We start from the raw sequence: 21,656 nt of genomic DNA, 5'->3' as shown, positions 1-21,656 counted from the left end.
TACTTTGTAAAAAGCTCTCCAAACAACTAACTTTCTCTAACATTCCTGTTTAAATTCCTTAGGGCATTGTTAATTCTGAGAGTGCATCCCAGGGCTGTATTTAATCTTAAGTTTTCATGTACTCAGAATGTTCTCCTTTGATTACTACCATGACAATTTAGTTAATTTAAAATATCTATTACATTCATGTGTTTGCATACACACTGACTACTGTGCACATATGGCTTCCTGGAACCAAACACAGGATTTCAGGTCAGAGGCAACTGCCTTTACATGTAGAGCTATCTTTTTGGCCTATAAGTTTTAAAATAAATGAAAGCACTGTAGAATGTATGTGCTATGTGAAAAAGGCACTGTCTCCTCACATAGGTAACACAATGGCCTCACATCTTGTCACTACTGATGAAGACTAAAGCCAACTTTTCTTTTTGAAAACCAACATAGGCACCTGGTAGAAGAGTATAAAAAGACAAACACTGAAGTGGCAGCTCTCAATTCCAAGTAGCTCTTTTAAGGGCCTGTCATATGTGTTTTAGAAATAACATTGTACATGCAAATAACAGTGGAGTCAGGCATAGAATACTTTAGTCTTTTGTTGATTTGAATAGTACTGTAGAGTTTTTTTTTCCCTTGTAGGGGAGACAATGCATTACTACAAATTACAAAGCCAAGTTTCACACATTTGGGGAAATTGCAGGAGTCAGCATATCCAGATCTAAATGGATAAGAAGCCTCACCCTTGGGAAAACCATCTTCATGATCTTGGTAAAAATTCTTTGCCAATAAATATATGTAATGAATAGTCTTACAACTCCTGAAGATCAAATCAATTAAAGAATGGTCACTGCCAAACCAATCTGCTCTCCTGAGACTGCTAAAGGCACTAAAACATTAAACTCTGATCCTTTAAAAATAATTTTGTGTGTGTGTATGTTATATGTATACTGAAAGGTCAGGTGTTGGATCCCCCAGAACTGGAATCATAGTCACCATTATAGCTGCTGGCAAGTGACTTATGGTCCTGTGGAAGAGTAGTATTTGCTCTTAACCAAAGAGCTATCTAAAGTTAGGGGTGTTTAGACACTACCAAAGAAAAATAAAATTAATGGACAGTACACTCATTAGTTTCTTTCTGATTTTTCAGGGTTTATTTTGTGGGAGGCTACTACAGCAAAACAAAACTTGAAGAATCTATCTATAGTTGATTGGAACCAAGTAATAGCAGAGCAACATGAAAATGGTAATAGAAACTTAGCACCATGATGGTACTAAGGGTGTCAGCCTGTGATGAAGGTAGGCTGTGCAGCTACAGAATGAAGGGTGACTTGACACGCTGAAATGTAGCCTGTGTGGGTCACCAAACAGAAATACCACTCAAAGGCTATTAGGAGTTGGATAGTTGGCTTAGTGCTTCGGAGTGCTTCACACTCTTCCAGAGGAACACTGGGTAGCTCCTAACTGCCTTTAACTCTAGCTCCATGGATTCCAGAGCATTGATAGATCTTTCTCATAAGTCTCCCTCATCCCCAATAAATCTTAAACAACAATACAAAATGAAAAGCCATTAGGTCAGAGTCATGAGCACAAGGTCAAAGAACTACAGAATAACCATAAAGACTGTGGCATCAAAGAGTTGCTATCTTTGTGCATTTTGGGACACTACCTGTAGTGGCTATTCCTGGTTGTCAACTTGACTTTATCTGGAATGAACCACAATCCAGAATTGGAAGGCTCACCTTTGATCCTGATCTTGAGGCTGAGAGATACAAATTTCTGAATAAATCTGGTTTCTGAATAAAAATACATAAACTACAATTTAACTGTCTCTCTTGGAGTTTCCAGAAATTACTAGGCTCTGCAGCTAAGCCAGTAGTTCTCAAGGTCATGACCTGTCAGAGGTTGCCCAAAACCATGAAAAAAAACCCAGATATTTATATTATGATTAATAACAACAGCAAAATTAGTTATGAAGTAGCAACAAAATAATTTTATGGTTAGGAATCACCACAACATGATAAACTAAATTAAAGGGTCACTGTATTAGGAAGGCTGAGAACCACTGAACTAAACAATATCTTTAACAGATTTTCATATTAATCTAAATGACAACTATTTTCTCATTTGACAAATATGGCAACAAAACCATTCAAAACCAAGACAACATCTTTATCTATTTATTAATAAAGTAATTATGGTTTCTGAAAAAAAAGTTGTAAAATGCACACATAGTAATGTAGGTTAGGCCATCCAAAATACAGAGCAAAGAGTCACTGGTCATGGTCCAGGTTCACATAATGAGAAATAAATAGAAGGCTATGCTATTGATAAGACAACTAAGGTAAACTATTTCAAACTTGTTTATAGAAAAGCATATTAAATATCACCTTAAATAGCATCCATCTTATCTTTTAAATGGGCATAGGCTTGTCTGTAATCATGTACAAATATAATAAACTAACATCTCTCTTAGCTCCTTAATACAAATACAATTCCTTGCTTTACGTAACTCAAGAAAATAATATAGCATGAAGTCATTAGAAAAATATGGACCTTTCTGAATCTCTATCGTATTTTAAATTTGAATTTAAAAATACAGCTTAGATCATATGAAACATGAACTTCAGATTTACACCTTATTTGTACTTTTACATATGTTCTTATTAGTTTGACTGAAATGCAAAAATATGATTTCTTAATACCAGTTAAAAATACTTATTCAGACTAGAAGTACTACTTTGTAGAACAAGATGTCAGCAAAGCGTAGTTTTGAGTTACTGCCTATTCAATGCCCCAAATATGCAGGCTCTAACACTAAGCCTGTAACATTGTTTTGCTTCAGAGATAACTGGAGATCTCATGACTCATTTCAAGCATTCCAGTAAACAGTCAAAATTTGCTTTCTGTAAGAATTAAAATTCAAGTAAAGATCATTTATTTAAGCTAACCTGTTACGATTTTAACACATTGAATCACAACTACCATGTAAAAAGTTTTTAAAAAATCATTCTTATATGAAGACAAAACTCAACTTTGTAAACATGTTCATATCAATAGCTGGTACACTGCAGCTGCTTTGGTTGGCACAGTGACAGTGGTCAGGTGCCGCAGGTACTCAACAGTCAAGTACCTCTGTACCCAGGTAAACCAAATCTCCTGTCTGATGTTTTTAATGGCAAGGGCAGGACCTGAAATTTAAGTCCACTTTCTTCACAAATTTTCAAGTGTTTGAAATTTTGGCAAAACTTTGTTTTAATGTTGTTCCACCCCTCCCCCAGCTGATAGCAGACTCAATGCCAGTTCAAATACTAAACAGCCAGCCTTTCTCTGATTTCCATACCACTGCTGGTCCCTAATGAACAGTTAGTTCACTGACATGTACAGCTTCAGCCTGGGCCAGGGATGTAACTCAGTGGTAGAGGACTTGCCTAATATGCAGAAGGCCTTGGTTTTGATTCCCCAGCACTAAAATGACAAAAACCAAAACAATAAAAGGCAGCTAAATATTTTAAAACTTGGCACAAAGCTGGCTATAAAGGCTATCAAAGCAGAAAACTAAAAATAACTTTACTATACTAATAAACAAATGGTAAGAACTCAGAAATTTGATACTTCTACATAATAGTATATTAAAGGGGCAAATTATGCCAGGTGCATGCAAATCCCTTGATCTAAATATAGAATCACTGAGATACTAGAACATTATGAAAGTAGCATGCAAACTACCAAATTGAGGTTGTATTTGTGGTTAGTAATTGATCTTTTTTCCTCTCTTGGTTTTTGACACAGGTTTCATGCAGCACAGGCTACTCTTGAACTCACTATAATGCTGAGAATGAACTAGACCAACTTGATTGAGACTCCCAAGTCCTGAGATGGCCAGCATGCACCAGCATGCCTATCAGTAACTGGCATCTCTTAATTCAATTTTAACAATAAAGAGTTGAAGAGGAATCCATACTACATACAATTTAAAACTATGGTGCCAAAGCTAACTCACTCCTTTGGTCAAAAGGGAAAATTACTTAAGATTCAGAATTAGTGCAGTCAATAGGAATCCAATAAACTTCCCAAACTGCAAAGTTAGAACAGCAGCAGCTGTCTTGATTTATGCAGGATTAGGAAATCACAGCACTACCTTTAGTATAATATTTGCTATTCAGAGGACTTCAGAGCTACTTGGTGGGTAAATGAGAAGCAAGGTTATTTGCAAACTTCAGCACTGGGTAATGTTGGGAGTCCTGTAGTCCAATTCATGCAGGATGCCCTCTCTTACACAATCCTATTGTGCGCACAAAGACACTCACTGCATAGCCACATCCCAGATAGTAGTACATCAGAGACTCTCTGCTGGTCCATTGCAAGCAATCGTTTTGGGCTTCTTTCTTTGATAAAGGGCATAAACAAAGAACAGCATCTCTACATTAGCATCTTTACATTGCCTTTTTACAGGCCACTGAACTAATCTCCTAAATACAGCCATTCTTGTTAAACCCACTAGATGCTAAAAACATACTATCTTTTAAAAGGAGAGTTTATGTGCACCATAATGCACGTGTAAATGCCAGAGGACAACATGTGGAGTTGGTTATTTTCTTCGAGAATGTAACTGATGTCAGATTTCAAGTTTGAGGCCAAGGACCTTTATCTACTGAAACATTTCTCTAGCCCAAGACTGGGCATTTGTGTTTTTGTTTTTTTATTTCATCTTCATCTGTACTGCATTTTCAGTCACGGTTTACTGTTATAGGATTACTGTAAAGTACCATAGTAATTTCCAGACATTGCCTAAACTGAAAGTCTATTCAACAGCATGTTGTAGTCTATACACTTTTAGAGATGAAAATTTGTTTAGTTGTTTATAATATTCCTTCTATTATTCTCTCTCTTTTTTTAGCTACTTCCACCTATTCATGTATATGTTAGGTCTTTGGATAGGACGTGAATCTCTGTGCTTTTCTGCCCATATAAAAGTTCCCTAAAAATTCAACAAATAATAATTAAAAAGCAGAGAACACCAAGATATTTCTTTTTCTAACATGTTTCCTCTGGGCCTTGGGCTCACACTACACCACATGGTTGTATTATTCTGTTTTGGATATGGTCCCTATATAACCAATGCTAGACTCAAATCCAAAACAATCTTACCTCAGCCTTCTGAGTGCTGGGATTATAGGCACATGCCACTTGGCTTTTAAAAGTACTAATTAGAAGTATTAATGCTTCTAACTAAACCTTCACTGAATTATATTAATATCTTCAATGTTCTAAATGATTATATTTAGGTATCTGAATCCTTCTGAGTGTTATTTTATAGCCGATAATTTAAAAATCTTTATTAAAATGTTGAAAAGTATAAAACAGTAATTATAAATTAGTAAACACCTAATTAAAGAAAGCAATATTTCTTTCCCTTATACAGCACAAGAATCAGTGATTTGGGTATCATTTTTAGCCCCTGTTTGCCCTAGGTGTACTTCACCACAGACAGCTTTTTAGTTTGTGTTTTTGGGGTGAAAATTTATGCGATACTAAGAAATAACTCTAATGTTGTAACTCAGATGTTAAAAATACATATGGCATGTTGACATGTGATGATAGCATTGTAAAACAGGTGTTACTTCCAAAGGAAAATTAAGTCACTTTTGAGCGATGAGGCAATTTTACACAAATGGACACTAAAAATTAAGGCATCTTTCTGCTCTGTAGTGCTTCTGTAGATCCATCAAACTGTACAAACACTTCCTTTTAAAAAATATAACTTCTGTTATACTTCAATTATTTCATTCCACCGATCATTTTCTTGCAAATAAAATTGAAAATAGTCCAAAATGTGTTTTATATACCTATAAAAAACAAAAATAATTGATTAGTTGAAAGCCAATTTTTCTATTTCCTTAGATATTTAATAAATGGTCCTATAGATAAACAAGTTAGGAATCAAATTCTTGAGTTCTACCACAATACAGACTCCTGTTAGCAGTGAAGGAGGAAACAATTGAGCTTTCACCTTGCACGCAGTACACCCTAACTGCCTACTAGGACATCATCACAGGGAGTTAGTAACACTCATTGGCCTTCTGACAGAGAAACTTTAGTTGGGGACTTTCTGATTACACAGGCAGTACAGATGCAGGAAGCACTGGCTGGGAACTTTCACTCTACGTGTCTGGAACGAATGGGAGTGTACCCAAAATGCAGACCCTGCAAGCAAGATTCTCTTTATAGTGTAGCCTATTCTGCCAGATAAGAGACCTGGAACCCCTGCCTCTTGAGCCTGGATTTCACTCTGTCCTTGGTCTTGGACCCTGTCTCTATCACTGCATAAGCTCCAGGTCCTCATCTAAGTCCTGACCTCATGATAAGCCTAGAGTAGAGGATGCAAATGCTCCACTTGGAAGACCAGAGATGAGATATTCTGGGAAAAATAAAAGTAGCCATGAAGGAAGGGGATACTAACGTGTGTTTCTTGAGACCATAGGTTTGAGACAATGCTTTGTTGCTGTGTCTTACAAAACTATCTTTAGTAAACCCAGAAGTCTGTTGTCAGCCTTTAATCAATCTTCACTTAATCAAATAATGGCAAAGCATTCTTTTTTCATTATCAATTAGTTTTTTCATTAATCTACCAACAAATTGTTAGTCACACTGTGTTAGAAGTAGTAAGGAAAATGAGATTCTGGCAGAAGTCATATTCAAGTCATAGGACAGAACTGTTTGATTTGGGTGATAGAGTTGAAAACAATTACATATTGTTTTGAGATGAAATATGCAAATAAACTACATTTGTTGAAGGAAATTACTTTATATTGTCTTACCTTGTACTCATCAAATGGTTAGTTATGAACAAGTAGTACTCAATTTTCTATTGCCACCGTAACATGGTTAATTGTCCCTGTAAACATATAATTAATTATAAGACAAAAGAAAGGGTTAAGTTCCTAGCACAATGGTGAAGCTCATTCCATTAAAAGCAACATGTGAGTATAAAGAGGTAGAACACGGGTGTGAGTGCAGTGTTAGAGCTCATCAACTTTCCCTATGCTTGCTGTGTGAACATGCCTCTATGTTCAGGATGTTAAGCAGCTGTAATTAAGTCCACGAAACACCTCTCCCTATTACCTTACCTAGGAGCTGACTAATCCGAAAGACCCTATGACACTTATTAATAAATTCCCTTCAGTTACTTATATGATGTTTTTGACACTGGGTTCTCACTTTGTGGCTCAGGTTGAACCTGAATTCAGGGAAATCCTTCAGCTCAGCTTTTGAGTAGTGGGTGACAAGGGTGTACTATCAAGATAGGTAAGGAAAAAAGTTCTAAATGCTTCTTGAAGCTCTAGTGAGTCCCTACTGTCTGCTCAAGGATCGGGGGCATTCAGAGAGTTCATACGATACTTCCTGGAGTCATGATGAGTATCTCAAACTGTTTCCTATAGTCAAACATTACTCACAGCCATATAACTACTGGAAACAAGAAGCACCTGAGATAGCCTGAGACAGGATTTGGGCATGTCATGGGAGGTAAGTGGTCAGATGATACTGCAACCCCAGTCCTGACCAGAAATCCCACTTAGTCTCTCGGCCATTCTACATTGCACTCACACCTTACAACTGAGTCAGTAAGAAAAGCTAAAGCCTTGTTCACAATATTCTTTAAAGACTACAAAGCTCCCTACATTCTCAACGAGGTTTTCACAAGGAGTCTAGGCTTGTGTAGAAAAGCTGTGATCCTCCTGCCTCAGCCTCCCAAGAGCTAGAATTATAGGCTTGTGCCATCATACCTAGTTAAGTACAATGCTTTTCAAAAATTGTTTTCAACTAAGTATATACTGGAACACTAAAAAAAAGTTCTTAAAATATTATTCAGATTAGCCAATGCCAAGATAACTTTCTATATATACTGGTCCAGAAACTTGTGGCTGGGAAACAACTTGGCTGAACAGGGAGCAGAGTACAGTCAGCCACTGTGCTCTGCTCCTTTCCTACGGAATCTACCAACAAACACCAGTATCTCAGGCATGCAGCTTATCAGTTTCCTAAATTCTGTTATCTCAATTTTGGTTTTCTACTGACTGTATTTGTTGAATCTGGTGATCTTCCTGTGAACCAGATGAGAATTATTACCTGATTTGGTGACTCCTTCTTCAGTTCCATTCTCTAGCCACTGAGATTCACTGTCCAACAAACGGTTTTTTGATTCACTAAGTGGTTTAATAGGAAAAGGTTGATTTGAGCCAATACTGAAAAAGGAGCAGACAATTTAATGAATAGTTTAATGCTCAATTAAGGATACTTAATAATTAATAAGCAGCAAATTAGTATTCCTTCTCTGAAATATGTGAGGGCAACTCATGAGATTTCAGCACTCTGAAAAGGCTCTTGAGTGGAAAAATGCCCACAGCCCCCACCCAAGTGAAATGGCTCTCTAGGCCCAAAAGTGTATATTCCAACACTACCAAGAAACCAGTTAGATGAGAAACAGCTTCAGAGGCTGGTGGGAAAGGGCGTCTAACACTTGTTAATCGGGAGCTGTAGTAGCACAAGGACAGGTGAAGAGCTATGTCTGTGGCCCGTACACAAAGTTACCTGTCATCTCCCAAGTTTTCTGCTTTCTACCTCTGCAGTTTAGATCTAAGGGGAAAAAATGATTCAGTGATTTATTGTAGGCTTATTTTTCTAACTAAGAGAACCAGGGAAGAAGGGGATGGAAGAAGGAAAGGAGGAAAGGCATTGCCAGGTGCTTATGAGACAGCTGCTGGTACTTTATACACTATCTCTACCCTCTCTGAACCCAAGGAAAGGAAACAGTTCTCATTATCCTTGGTTTCCAGAGCTAAAAACAGACTTTGGTGAGTGACTTAGAGCCACAGTAAAATAAATGTTGAAGCTGAAGGGTTGAAGGCTTTTGATGCAGCATTAGGCCTGCCTGCTGATGTCAACAGCCTATGGAGCTTAAAGCCCTTTTTCCTTTCTTTTTTTTTTTTTTTTTTTTGTGTTAAACAATGAACTTATAATTCTCTTGATGTACAACTATGTTAAAAAATTTCCTTTGAGTAAAAAAAATATTTGTACTTTCAAAATTCTCATTAGTTATTCTGACGTAATTAAAATCTAGTTAGCAAACTTAATGGTTATTAGAATAATGATAGTGGCTTTTACATTTTCATTTTAAAAATTCAACTTGGTATAAGTCAATATAATGAAGTCTTAAAAGGGAATCTTACTTCTTAGGATGAAGACATAGTATGTTTACTGGCCTCCTGGTTTTCCCAGATATTAAACTGCACATGACTGTCCTGATCTGACTACATGCTCTACTCCACTCATGTGTGAGTTGTAGAAAGTTTGATACTAAGAATAGCAGGCACCTAACACATATCAGTCCTCCATTAAAAAGAGAATGTCAATACATTTGTTTTCTTGTTCTGACTGCTTCCTGGAGTGCTGCTTGTATATAAATCATTCATGTAGAACACAGACATCCGATTGTTTTATAATGAATACTGAAAACCTTAGGAACAAGAAACACACCTTCTGACATATTCACTCTGGTTTGCAACAGAAGCTTGTTCTGGATCCATCCCCACAAGACGAGTTGGAAAACTGCAACCATCACCCAAGCTGTACAGTGAGAAATAGTAAATATCTTAGTACTCAATTAACAAGAAAGGTCCAGTTTAGGATGTGCTTTTCAGAGACATGGTAGAAATAAGTTAATAAAACGTATAAAGTCTGATATCAAGTCCCAAGATTTCTAAGTTCAAAAGTTACTGCCTAAAGACAGACTTTTCTCTCACCTATACTTAGAAACAATGTCCTCAATGCTGATTAAGATCACAATGTGGGCTGCTCCTCTACAGCACCTGGTTCAATTCCTAACCCACATGGCAGCTCACACTATCACTAACTCCAGTTCCAGGGGGTCTGATACCATTTTTTGATCCTTGTAGACAGCAGGTACACACATGGCACATATAAACACACATACAAACTCAGAAGATATTTTACAACAAAAAGGGGAACCCACTCCAATTATAAATTCACTGATCAGAGAAAATATCCTAATAATCAGATAGTGTGCATTTCATTCAACAGACAATAAAGCACAAATAAAATTTTAAAAAAGCAAATATAAGATTTTATGTACATTTAAGATATTTAGCCAGAGGTAGAGGTTACCATTGACTTCTACATTTTGTAACTTACCTTGAAAATATTGGAACTAGCCAATATTTCTTTTCATCACCAAAGACTTGTCTCCAATTTTTACTGCATCCAAGAGAGAAACCATTTCCATCTATTCCATAAGAAAACATAGGTGCACGAAATGATTCTGTTTACAAAAACAAAAAAAACCCCACAAATGTGTATACATACATGAATAAATCTTGTCTATTTAAAAATTATGAAGGAAATGAAAAATAGTAATTATTTTGCCAATGTCTTTGATATAGACAGCTACATACGTAATGGTAACAAGAGATAATAAGGAATAATAAGCATCTGCAATGATAAATGTTCTAATTATGATTTGACTGTTACATTCTAAACATATCGGCATATACACAAGTAAGTCAATTAAAATAAAATCTATTTTGAAAAAGATAGATCTGACTTATTTGATCAAAGTATATTTTAATTTCAACCCTCCAAAATAAAAGGCCCATGTAATTACTTAATATTACATTCATTTGATATTAGATAAATAAACAAATAAATAAATAACCAGGTCTCTCTGTGTATCTCTGGCTATTTTGGAACCCATTATGTAGACAAGCTGGCCTCGAACCTACAAAAATACACCTGCTTCTGCTTCTCAAGTGCTGAGACTAAAGGTGTGGACTGCCAAGCCCAGACATATACTGTTTAAATAAAACAAGTACTTGAACATTATACTTTTGATTTATTCTATTTTGTAGTGCTAGGAATTGAGCCCTTGCACATGCTAGTCAAGTACTCTCCCACTGAGCTAGATACCTAGTCTTTAATAAATATTTTCTACTTCACTTAATTTATTGGATTTCAATTTATTTTTAAGGTACTGGAACTTGTTCACTTAAAAAAAACGTTTTTTTTTTTTTTTTTTACTTATTCACTTTACATCCAGCTCACAGTCATCCCCTCCCACAATCCTTCTTCCCCTGTCTACTCTGAGTGGGTGGGTGGGGCCTGGGCATCTCCCTAGCCCTTGCATTTCAAGTCTCCATGATCTGGGTGCTTCCTCTCTCACAAGGAGCCCAGTTGGTACTTTCCCATGTATAGTGGGTATTTGTATCTGTCTGAAGCAGCTGCTGAGTGGAGCCTCTCAAAGGACAACATGTATCTGTCTGTATGGTTCAGGAGTTTGATGGAGTTGAAGGTGAGGCAGTGGAAGAATGGGAACTTGTTCACTTTATATTCCTAACAAAATAGGTACTAGGATTCAAAGGAAAAAATAGGTAGAATTTCTATAAACCTAGTCTAGCAAAACCTACACTTACTAAGTGCTGAGAGTCCTGTGCCCTTGTGAGTACAGAAGTAAAGGTATCTAATCTTGTACCCTCGTGTTTTAGGGTAAGGTTCGGGTAGGTGAGCATGGGAGGAATGAAGCTTGGAATGCTTGGACAAAAGAGGAAGATTATAGACCACTGCTTTGAGCTTTGTGTAAAGAGATCCAGAGTGAGGTCTAGGCAAATACAGATATCACAAGAAACGTACTTTGTTTTAAAAGACAAAACCCTTCAACATCTTACAGGCTGACAGGATGGAGCCAGACTGACAGTACAGAAAAGCAAATAAAAGCAGATGCAACCTAGAGAAAAAAAAAAAAAGACAGCCTCAGACAGTTCTAAAATAAATCTTGCAGTAAGGCGTTGACACGGGTAGGAAAGGAGACATGTATAGACGGCAGAAAAAGTGAGAAGATGGGAGATTGCTTGTGGCTTCTCAACATTTTTCTCTGAAGGACTCAAAATAGTAAGAATAAAATGGAGAAAATAAGGGGCAGGTAGTTCTAGCAGCTGGAAGGCAGAATTTTCAAGCCAGACTGGTCTAAAGCGAGCTCCAGGACAACCAGGGCTACAAAGAGAAACCCAGTCTCAAAAAACCAACCCTGGCCTCCCCTCATAAAAGAAAACCTGGATTAGTAAGGAAAACAGCTGAGGAGGCTGACTGACCTTACCACCACTGTTTCTACCCTTGGTGAGATCTTACCCTTTGGTTTGTTTCTGACAGTCTTAGGCTGGCCTTGATCTCACTGTGGCTGAACTAGACTATACAAAAATATCAGATTATATTACATTGCATAGGAATTAACGATACTCTTTGAAACAGTGCTTATTTCTATAATTTTGAAATTTATGCACACAGGCTAACTCACAACATAAACTTGTTTTTCACTAGTAAAAAAGAACTGTGGAAAACATTATTTCAGGACAATGCAGTATGCCTAGACACACATGCTGTGGTCTGGAGCACAACTGTTTCCCAAGACATGTACTTGAGGGTTAGCTGCTAACTGATGGTGAAAACTTTAAGAGGTGAAGCCTTGTTAGAGGAAGTAAGTCATGGAGAGAAGGGTAATGTCCTCAAAGAACTTAATGGGACTTGAATGAGACCTTAAGGGTCAGTCTTCTCTCCCTTGTCTTCTCTCCTTTGTGGCTGTTGGTGGGTCAGCAGCTTTGTTGCACCAGATGCTCCTACCACGGCACCTGGATACTAGCTAGGTCTAGGATACTAGCTAGGTCTAAGGAGCAGATAATTATCACAGATAGGATTCACACACTTTAGTCTAGCGAATCCATGGGTTCTGGATGGGGAGGTGGACTTCAAGTTGCTACTCTTAAGTTTAATGATAACAAAGTCATGAGGCTGGCATGACAGCAACTCCAGTGTGTGCAGGGCCTGTCTTTCCCTCTCTGAGTGTCTTGTACACCTAAGATGACTTCACCATGTAACTGCCTTAGCCTCCCGAGTGTGGGGAGAAGGGCAAGTGCCACAATACACAGCCTTGCTACCTTTCAACAGCTCACTCAATTACTCCTCTATGTATTCTCTTTTTTTTTTTTTTTTTTTTTTTTTGCCTTAATCTATTTGGTGAGCATGGACATGAGCATACACACACATACACATACACACACACACACACACACACACACACACACACACACACACACAGCGCTGAACATAAGCTCAGGGTAGGCCCATTGTTACTCTCTTCCAATCCAGGCTTAGAATTCTCAGCTATGTCTGCCTGTGTGCCACATGCTTCCTGCCATAACAATGAACTAAACCTCTGAACTTATAAGCCAACCCCAATTTCATGTTTTCCTCTGTGGTCATGGTATCTCTTCAAAGCAATAGAAACTCTAGTAAGTCAACCTGTTCTAAGTATTAACCTTTAGAACATATGTCAGTCAGGTTGTGTGTTTATGGGGGTCAAGAATACACAAGACTATGCTGCTCTAGCAAGAAGATAAACTGAAAGATTTAAAATGGTTTGGCCCTGAGAAAGAACTACCTTAAAGCATGAAAATGTGTCTAACATTCAGAATGATAGCTTTTATTTATAATGTATAAACAATAAATTTTACTGTATATTACTAAAGTCATATATATATACAGTCACTTCTGCAATCCTCTTTAACACCAGTCTTACACATCCATTGTGCTCAAAATGGTCAAGTTTAAACACATACTTACCCTCCAGTTCTTTATCACCTACTACAATCTTTCTATATATTCCATGTTCATTTGTGATCATTTTTTAAAAAATACTTCAGTCTATTTACCTATTGTTGTTCTATTTTTTCCAACCAGCCAGCAATGGTAGCTAAATAGTGAGAGCACACTGACGAAGAACATTGCAGACACAAAGAAAAGGAACAGTACGTGGAACTTTGCACTGTGGAATTCTAAAACTGTTCGTTCATTCTGAGGAAAGAAGAAAAAAGGGTTAATTGTAAGGATACTGAATCTCTAAAATGCGACTTATAATCTGGTTCTTCATACTGAATCTGCCAAAAAAAAAAAAAAAAAAAAAAAAGTCTTACATGAAGAGTAGTAAAAAAAAAAGGCCATGTAATATAAGACTATTGAAGCAAATGATGGTACCATCATAGCAGGCTGAGTCCATAAACACTCCAGCAACTTAAAAACTATCCACGGGGGCTGGAGAGACAGCTCAGGGTTAAGAGCACTGACTGTTCTTCCCAACACCACACAGCATTTTACCACTGTCTGGAACTCCAGTCCTAGGAGATCCAACACCCTCTTCTGACCTCTGGGGGCACCAGGCATGTACTATGTGGTACACAGATATAAAGGCAGGCAAATACCCACCCATACACATAATAAATAAATAAATAAAGTAAAATAAAAAAAAAGTCATTAAACATCTAATAATCTCAGCAATTCAGCCATAAAATGAGAAGATGGACTCTTCTCCCTTGCAATTTTCTTTGACACCCTACATACATATTCAGATTTTCCTCAACATCCAGAGGAACATGGGTACTTCCATTTTCATAAGAGCAGTCGTTTAATTACATTTATATACTCTCTAAAAACAAATGGAATGTGATATATTCAGTTTTACTGCTGCTCATGTTCTTAGATGTGCTGAAGCCTACCTTCTTATCCTTGTTTCTCTTTCTTGGGAGTCTTTGTAGGTAACTATCATTTGTAAGGTTGCTATAAGGTATTGAAGAATGAACAGTCATTCCTTCTTACTGAAATATGACTAAGAAGAAGCTGTTAAATATTTGCTCTTAAAATAAAACCATAAAGGGGATGGGGGTGTAATTCAGTCAGAAAAATGCTTGGCTAGTATGCATGAAGTCCTAGGTTCAGTCCCTAGCTTGACAAGAAACTGGGCATGGCAGTGCATTCCTATAATTTCAGTATTCAAGAACAAGAGGCAGGAGGACCAGAAGTTCAAGGTCATCTTTGACTGCACAGTAAATTCACGGTCATCTTGGTACGTACATATGAGAGAATCTCAAAGAAGGGGCAGTTTGAGGGAAACAACAGACTGGAGAGATGACTCCTTTTAAGAGCTCTAGCTGCTCTTCCAGAAGTTCCCAGCAACTACTTCAATGGCTCACAATTACTTACAACTCCAGCTGAAAAGATCTAATGCTCTTTTCTGGCATCTGGAACACAAACACACACACACACACACACACACACACACACACACTCATATTTTAACATTTCTGATTAAATTAAAATTAAAAAATTTTAATTTAAAACAAAAAGTGTTTGACAGGGGTTAGAGAGTTAAGAGGGTAAAGATACTTTTTTCTGGAAGTCCAAAGACACAAGTTGAAATTTTAGCACTCACTCGAGTGGGGGAATGGCTACACACACCCCTGTAAGGGGCAGAGAGAGGCAGACCAGAAAAGCTTGTTAGCCAGTGAGCTTCTGGTTCAGTGAGAGGCCCTGTCTCAAGGCACTAAAGTGCAAATGGCAAAGGTAGACATCCAGTATGGCCTCCCACATGTGTGAGCATCTGCAAACTCATATGCATATATCACACATATGACATACTACACATACACAGCTTTGACAGATTTTTTAAAAATTTATTTATTATGAGTACACTGTAGCTGTCTTCAGACACACCAAAAAAGAACATCAGATCTCATTACAGATGGTTGTGAGCCACCATGTGGTTGCTGGAATTTGAACTTAGGACCTCTGAAAGAGCAGTCAGTTCTTTTAACCACTGAGTCATCTCTCCAGCCCAGCTTTTTGACAGACTTAACTGAAAATCTGTTAGTGTGTGTGTGTGTGTGTGTGTGTGTGTGTGTGTGTGTGTGTGTATGAGTATGTTGGAGATTGAACCTGAGGACTCAAAAGCTTTACCACTGAACATCTCCTCCACAACTTTGTATTATTCTGACACTTATCTCTTTTTCCCCAGAGAAATCGATATACATTTAAAACACAGTAATCAGTATATCTTGCCAATTGTAGAGCAAATTTTAATTACATGCATTCACTCTGTAAAAAACTATGAGAATGTCATGGCAATAATGTGTTTTACCTTTGGGCAATTCTCTGTAGATTTCCTGCGGCAAAGCTTGTGCAAACAAAGACAATGCATTAAGAAAATTATTAAAACATTATTTTGGAAACTAAGCTTTGTCAGTTGTGTGCATTTGGAAGGAATATTAAAAAGCTGCCAATTTAGGATCCACATTTCCCCAAAAAAATAAGAAAAAAACTATCAAAATTTCTCTCTTCAAGCACATCTCAGAGCCCCTCTAAGCATGCACTTTCCCATCCAATTATACAAGAAACCTTCATCTAAAAGAACTAAATAAACATTTAGCATGGACATTTGTATGTAACTCTTTAACCTCTGGTTTCTTAGTGGTTCTAAAAATGAGATCTGACGATTTAGCAACTGCACTGAGATCTGATGATTTAGCAACTGCACTGCTACTGCCTGTCTCAGCTGGGGAAACAATGGCAGCCTCTGATGTGGCAGCTTTGCTGACTCAGCTCAGCAATCAGAAGCATTTACAAGTCACAGCTTGTTACTCTTCTCCCACTTTACTGGAGACAGATACGAAACATACAGTCCTTCTAACACCAGATCTCTAAAGTCCCTCTATCACTTAGCCCTACCAGGATCCTGGGTATATGCTTGGCCTAGGGAGTGGCCCTATTAGGAGGTGTGGCCTTGTTGAAGTAGGTGTACCACTGTGGGTGTGGGCTTTAAGACCTTAGCTGCCTGGGAGTCAAGTCTTCCACTAGCAGCCTTCAGATGAAGATATAAAACTCTCAGCTCTGCCTGAATCAAGCCTGCCTGGATAGTGCCATACTCTTAACTTGATGATAAAGGATTGAACCTCTGAACCTGTAAGCCAGCCCCAATTAAATGTTTTCTTTTATAAGACTTTCCTTGGTCATGGTGTCTGTTCACAGCTGTAAAACCCTAACCAAGACAGAAGCTGGTACCAGGGCCTGGGGTATTGCTGTGATAGACCTGACCATGTTTTGGTTGGGAAAATGTCGATTTTGGGACTTTGGATTTGGAAAGCCATGGAATGCTTTAAATGGGGCTTAATAGCTATCCTAGTAGGAAGATGGAAGACTTTCTTACTGAGAGTGATTTGCTTTTATGGACCTGGCCCAAAAAGTTTCAGTGGAGATTTTCAATATGTGGCCTAGAGACTGTTTTGGTATTTTGGCGAATAATGTGGCTACTTTTTGCCCTTCTCTGAAGAGTCTGTCTGGTGCTAAGGTGAAGAGAATCAGATTAATTGCATTGACAAAGAAAGTCTCAGAAATGCCCATAATAGAATTTGTTCTCTGGTTAAGTCTCATGAAGAACATTTTAAACAATAACAGCAAGCTGAGAAAGAAAAAACATAAAATATATGGTTAAAGGGGCACCAGGAATGAAACAGAGCTGAATCCTGTGTTCAAGGATATTAAATTGAATTAAGGCAGTAGTGACCGTGGGACTTTAATACTAGAGGCAAAGACAAGCAGATTTCTGAGTTTAAGGCCAGCCTAGAACAGAATAAATTCTAGCTGAATAAAATCTTAAATCCAGACTTGGTGGACCACACCTTTAATCCCAGTGTTTAGAAGATCTCTGAGTTCAAGGTCAATCTAAAGAGCAAGTTCCAGGGAAGTCAAATTTAGGCAGAGAGGAAGTCAGAAAACAAAGCTGGTAATAGAATGGGGGTAGGGGGCAGGTTCCAGCACCAGCAAGCAGCAGAACACTGCAGTTTTGGCATGTGGCTCTGGCTTTAGAGTCCAGAATAGAAGGGACTACTGAGACAACTGATGCTGGTCAGCTGGAGCTAAGAAATTAGCTGTGAGAAAAGACCAACATCACTGAGGTGAAATCTTCTGGGAAGTGTTTTCTGAGAACACAAAGAAGCTGTGTTCAGAGATAGCCAAGGATATACCTTGTGCATCAGCTGGACTTGGTAATGTGTAAGAGTAACCCAGGTGATACTGGTTTAGTAGGTATGGAGGGGTCATAAAGATCAGCTGAGGTTTGGCAGTGTGTGAGAGGCCAGGGAAGGGTTTCCCCTTAGTATCCTTCCTGAGTCTATCTACTCTAGCTATAAAAAGATCCCTGGTGGTGGTGGTCCATGCCTTTAATCCCAGCACTTGAAAGCAGAAGCAGGCAGATTTCTGAGTCTGAGGTCAGCCTGGTCTACAGTGAGTTCCAGAATAGACAAGAATACACGGAGAGAAGGTTCCCTTAGTGTAGCCAAATAGTCCAGTGACAAAAGATTAAAGACATCTACCAATTCCCATATGCCTTGGGTCAAATGTTCCCTTCCCTGTGAGCCCATCTTGTCTACTTACTTTAATATGCAATCTATTCCATTTCAAGCACCTAGTTATGTAAAGGTGGATTGGCTGCTTAACCCTGAGGTCCAGTTGGCACCTTGTACTGACTGAGTTTCCAGAAACTTAACACAACTGCTAAAGCACTGCCAACAGACACCTGTCTTTCTAATGTCTCAAACAAAGATGTTTGAAACTTTGCATACTTTGGACACAATGTTTGTAACTTTGAATTTATCTGTATTAGCACTCTTGGGTCAGCCCTAATTCTAAAAAAATACACCACAGAAACCAGTTTTAATATTTCATTTTGGTTTTAGAGGCAGGGTCCTACCATGTAGAACTTGCAATGGAAACCACATTAGCCTCAAACTCACAAAAGCATATTCTTTAAGAGAAATAACTACGCTAGTTCATTTTGTTTTACTAATTGAACTCTAGCAAATTTTTCAACTCTGCTTCATCTTAAACTCTTCTAGACTACATCTTTCAAATAACATAACTTAGCCACAAACTCATAGGCAACCATCCAAAGGGTATCACATGTAAGCCTGGATAAGCCCACATCCAGACCGTGAGAGCATGATGTGATTTTCCTGCCCATCTTTCTCTCTTAACTCTAAAGCAGTGCTTCTCAAACCTTCCTCATGTTGTGACCCTTTGATACAGTTCCTCATATTTATTGTGGTGATCCCCAACCATAAAAGTATATTTGTTGCTACTTTGTAACTATAGTTTTGCTACTTATGAATTGTAATGTAAATATCTCATATTTAGGATATCTGATATTCAACCCCTGTAAAAATCATCTGGCTTCAAAGGGGTCATGACCCACAGGCTGAGAACTGCTATTCTAAAGCATGTACTATTATATTCTCTCTACTCAATAAACTCAAGTAACTCTGGTCCTAAAACTCATTTCTATGGAAGTCCATGAGGAAGCACCTTCTTGGAACAGTGCTAGGCTGCATCTTCCTGATGCTGCTGAGGTACCAAGGCCCTTTTGCTCACAATCTATCACTGTGCAGAAATTTTCTTTTTTAATTTTGGTTTTGAGACAAGGTCTCACACAATAGCTCCAGCTGTTCTGGAACCCACTCTGTAGACCAGGTTGGCTTCAAACTCACAGAGATCACTTGCTATGCTTCCTGAGTGCTAGGTTTAAGGTGTGTGCACAGTATGCCACATGAAGTTTGCTGAAAGCTTAAAAACCATCATTTTTAAGAATTTGATTTTAACGAATGTGTGTACATCTGTATGTGGACTATGTTCATGACTATAAATGGATGGATGTGAGCCTGCCATCCCTGTTACCACCTCCACCAGGAAGCAGTATTCTTCTAGGTTAGTCATCTAAGAATCCACTGAGATTACTCAAACTGGCTAATCCTAAAGCTTTTTAGACTCCAAAAGCTCCTGTGTTCACTGAGCCCCCTGAATAACCACCCCTTAATTCTATTAGGCTGTGTCTGTTCTCTTTGGGGCCTCTGAGTAATTATCTTCTAAACAGCAATAGGCTCTAGCTCTGTGGGCCTCACCAGAGCTAGATAATAACAAAACACAAACACATCTTAAAGTTTTTTCCAGGTGTTACAAAGAGTATATGTGGACATATTTATATGCCACAGTTATCTCCTCTGCCAAATCACTGTTTAACTGGAAATGTAAACAATAAAGGTGTGAGAAGGAAATGGATGACCACTTGTATAGTCTCATACCAAACAGAGCAGCCAGAAACACAACGGAAAGAGCTTAAAAATAGAAAACTGAGAAATACAAAACGTGTTTGGAAGATACAAGCTAAGATGTGAATGGAAATTTTGTAGCAAGAATCAGAGGATAATGAGTATCTTCAAGAAAGTCTGTGCCATGAAGATGAGAATGTTAGGGGCATGAACACTGGGGCTGCCTTTCACCCTGGAGACTTTGCTGTGCTGTGTGGCAAAAGCTGGGCTCTACACTTTGGGCCCAGTAAACCTGTCTCCGCCAACAGTGGCTCCAATTTTAGTGCTGGAGATTTCTATATTTTACTGAAGAAATTCTCATCAATACCAAGATCATAAATAAAGATTAGTCTCATTTCTACAGAAGCAAAAAAACTATCAAAAAGGGGCTGGAGAGATGGCTCAGAGGTTAAGAGCATTGGCTGCTCTTCCAGAGGTCCTAAGTTCAATTCCCAGCAACCACATGGTGGTTCACAACCATCTGTAGTGGGATCTGATGCCCTCTTCTGGTGTGTCTGAGGACAGCTACAGTGTACTCATATAAAATAAGTGAATAAATCTTAAAAAAAAAAAAAGATCTAGCCATGACTAATAAACACGGTCTTACACATGTGAACAAAGTTAGGTACTCTGTTCATAAATCAACAGGTGCTGCACTTTAAAAAAGAAGAATAAAAACTTGGCATCAGGACACAGACATGCTTAGGACAGAAATGGTTTGAGACTAACAAAGAGAAAAATAAAACCAAAGACATCTCAAAAGGCTGAGGCAGGAGGACTGCCAGGAGCTTACACTAAACAGTGAGTTCTAAACTAGAGTGGTTAATTTAAGACCACCTCACAGACTGACAGACATTTGTTGGATGCTTTTCATTTACAACATGTTTACATTAATTTAATATCTATCACTTTTGTGCAGTTAAGTATAACTATAAATTTCACAACTGAAAGAGCAATCTAAGCTATGTTCCTTTGGACATTTTACCATTCAGCAAACATTTACTAAACACCTCTGTGTTATGTGCCAGGTAACACCCTAGATGTTCTACTGATGAAAAAGACAAAATTTCTTGCTTTCATGGAGTTTAAATTATAAAAATATATAACTATATAGATCTGCCTGCTCTAGACCTAGTTCTAGGAAGAACTCAGAAATGATGACATTACTATTGTAGCCTATCAACCAATGAACTGGTATGGATTTTGTACCCATTATATGAGATAAGAACAGAGAAAAAAAATAGAAAGAACAGAAAGCGGGTTTGAAAAGTGCATTTTTATGGCAGCTTGATCAAGCCTGCCAGCTCAGTAATTATCAATTGAAGGTTGAATACTGGGTTCAGCAGTGTGACAGTCAGGACTGAGCCTTCATTTAATGGGACTGATGACACAGGGGGGAAAATATTGATACAGTAAATGTCCAGAAATTTAAAGAAAGAATAGTTTATATATTTTAAAGTTACTTCTAAATTGTATCCATAAAATATAAACATACAAAAATCAATACTGAGACAATGTTATTAGTAAAGAACAGCTATCTACTGTTAGAACACTACTTCTAAGAGTTCTCTTTATGCTTTTGTAGTTATTTTTCCCTCAAGAATATAAATTTACAAATTAAAAGGATATCAG

The 21,656-nt window shown here is 37.9% G+C and overlaps 1 protein-coding gene across 2 annotated transcripts in view; it reads right to left on the bottom strand.

Moving 5' to 3' along the window:
* Positions 1-5,433: 5,433 nt before the first annotated feature.
* The window catches only part of ZDHHC20 (zDHHC palmitoyltransferase 20), a gene marked incomplete at its 5' end in the record, with an annotated part of 48,031 nt that continues 31,808 nt past the window's right edge, over positions 5,434-21,656 (bottom strand). Inside the window, 6 exons of one of the 2 annotated variants that reach the window (XM_080926417.1) lie at positions 5,434-5,843; positions 6,816-6,892; positions 8,125-8,240; positions 9,532-9,621; positions 10,207-10,333; positions 13,770-13,911. In XM_080926417.1, the coding sequence (XP_080782543.1) occupies positions 6,855-6,892; positions 8,125-8,240; positions 9,532-9,621; positions 10,207-10,333; positions 13,770-13,911 (513 nt within the window). In that variant the 3' untranslated portion in view covers positions 5,434-5,843; positions 6,816-6,854. Of the gene's footprint in view, positions 5,844-6,815; positions 6,893-8,124; positions 8,241-8,600; positions 8,632-9,531; positions 9,622-10,206; positions 10,334-13,769; positions 13,912-21,656 lie in introns of those variants that run through there. The other variant, XM_080926418.1, reaches the window with a different exon arrangement.

Source organism: Micromys minutus (assembly GCF_963924665.1).
Source record: "Micromys minutus genome assembly, chromosome: 12".
Lineage (NCBI taxonomy): Eukaryota > Metazoa > Chordata > Mammalia > Rodentia > Muridae > Micromys > Micromys minutus.
The sequence above is the reverse complement of the archived record's forward strand: the minus strand, read 5'-3'. Positions and strand labels throughout refer to the sequence as shown.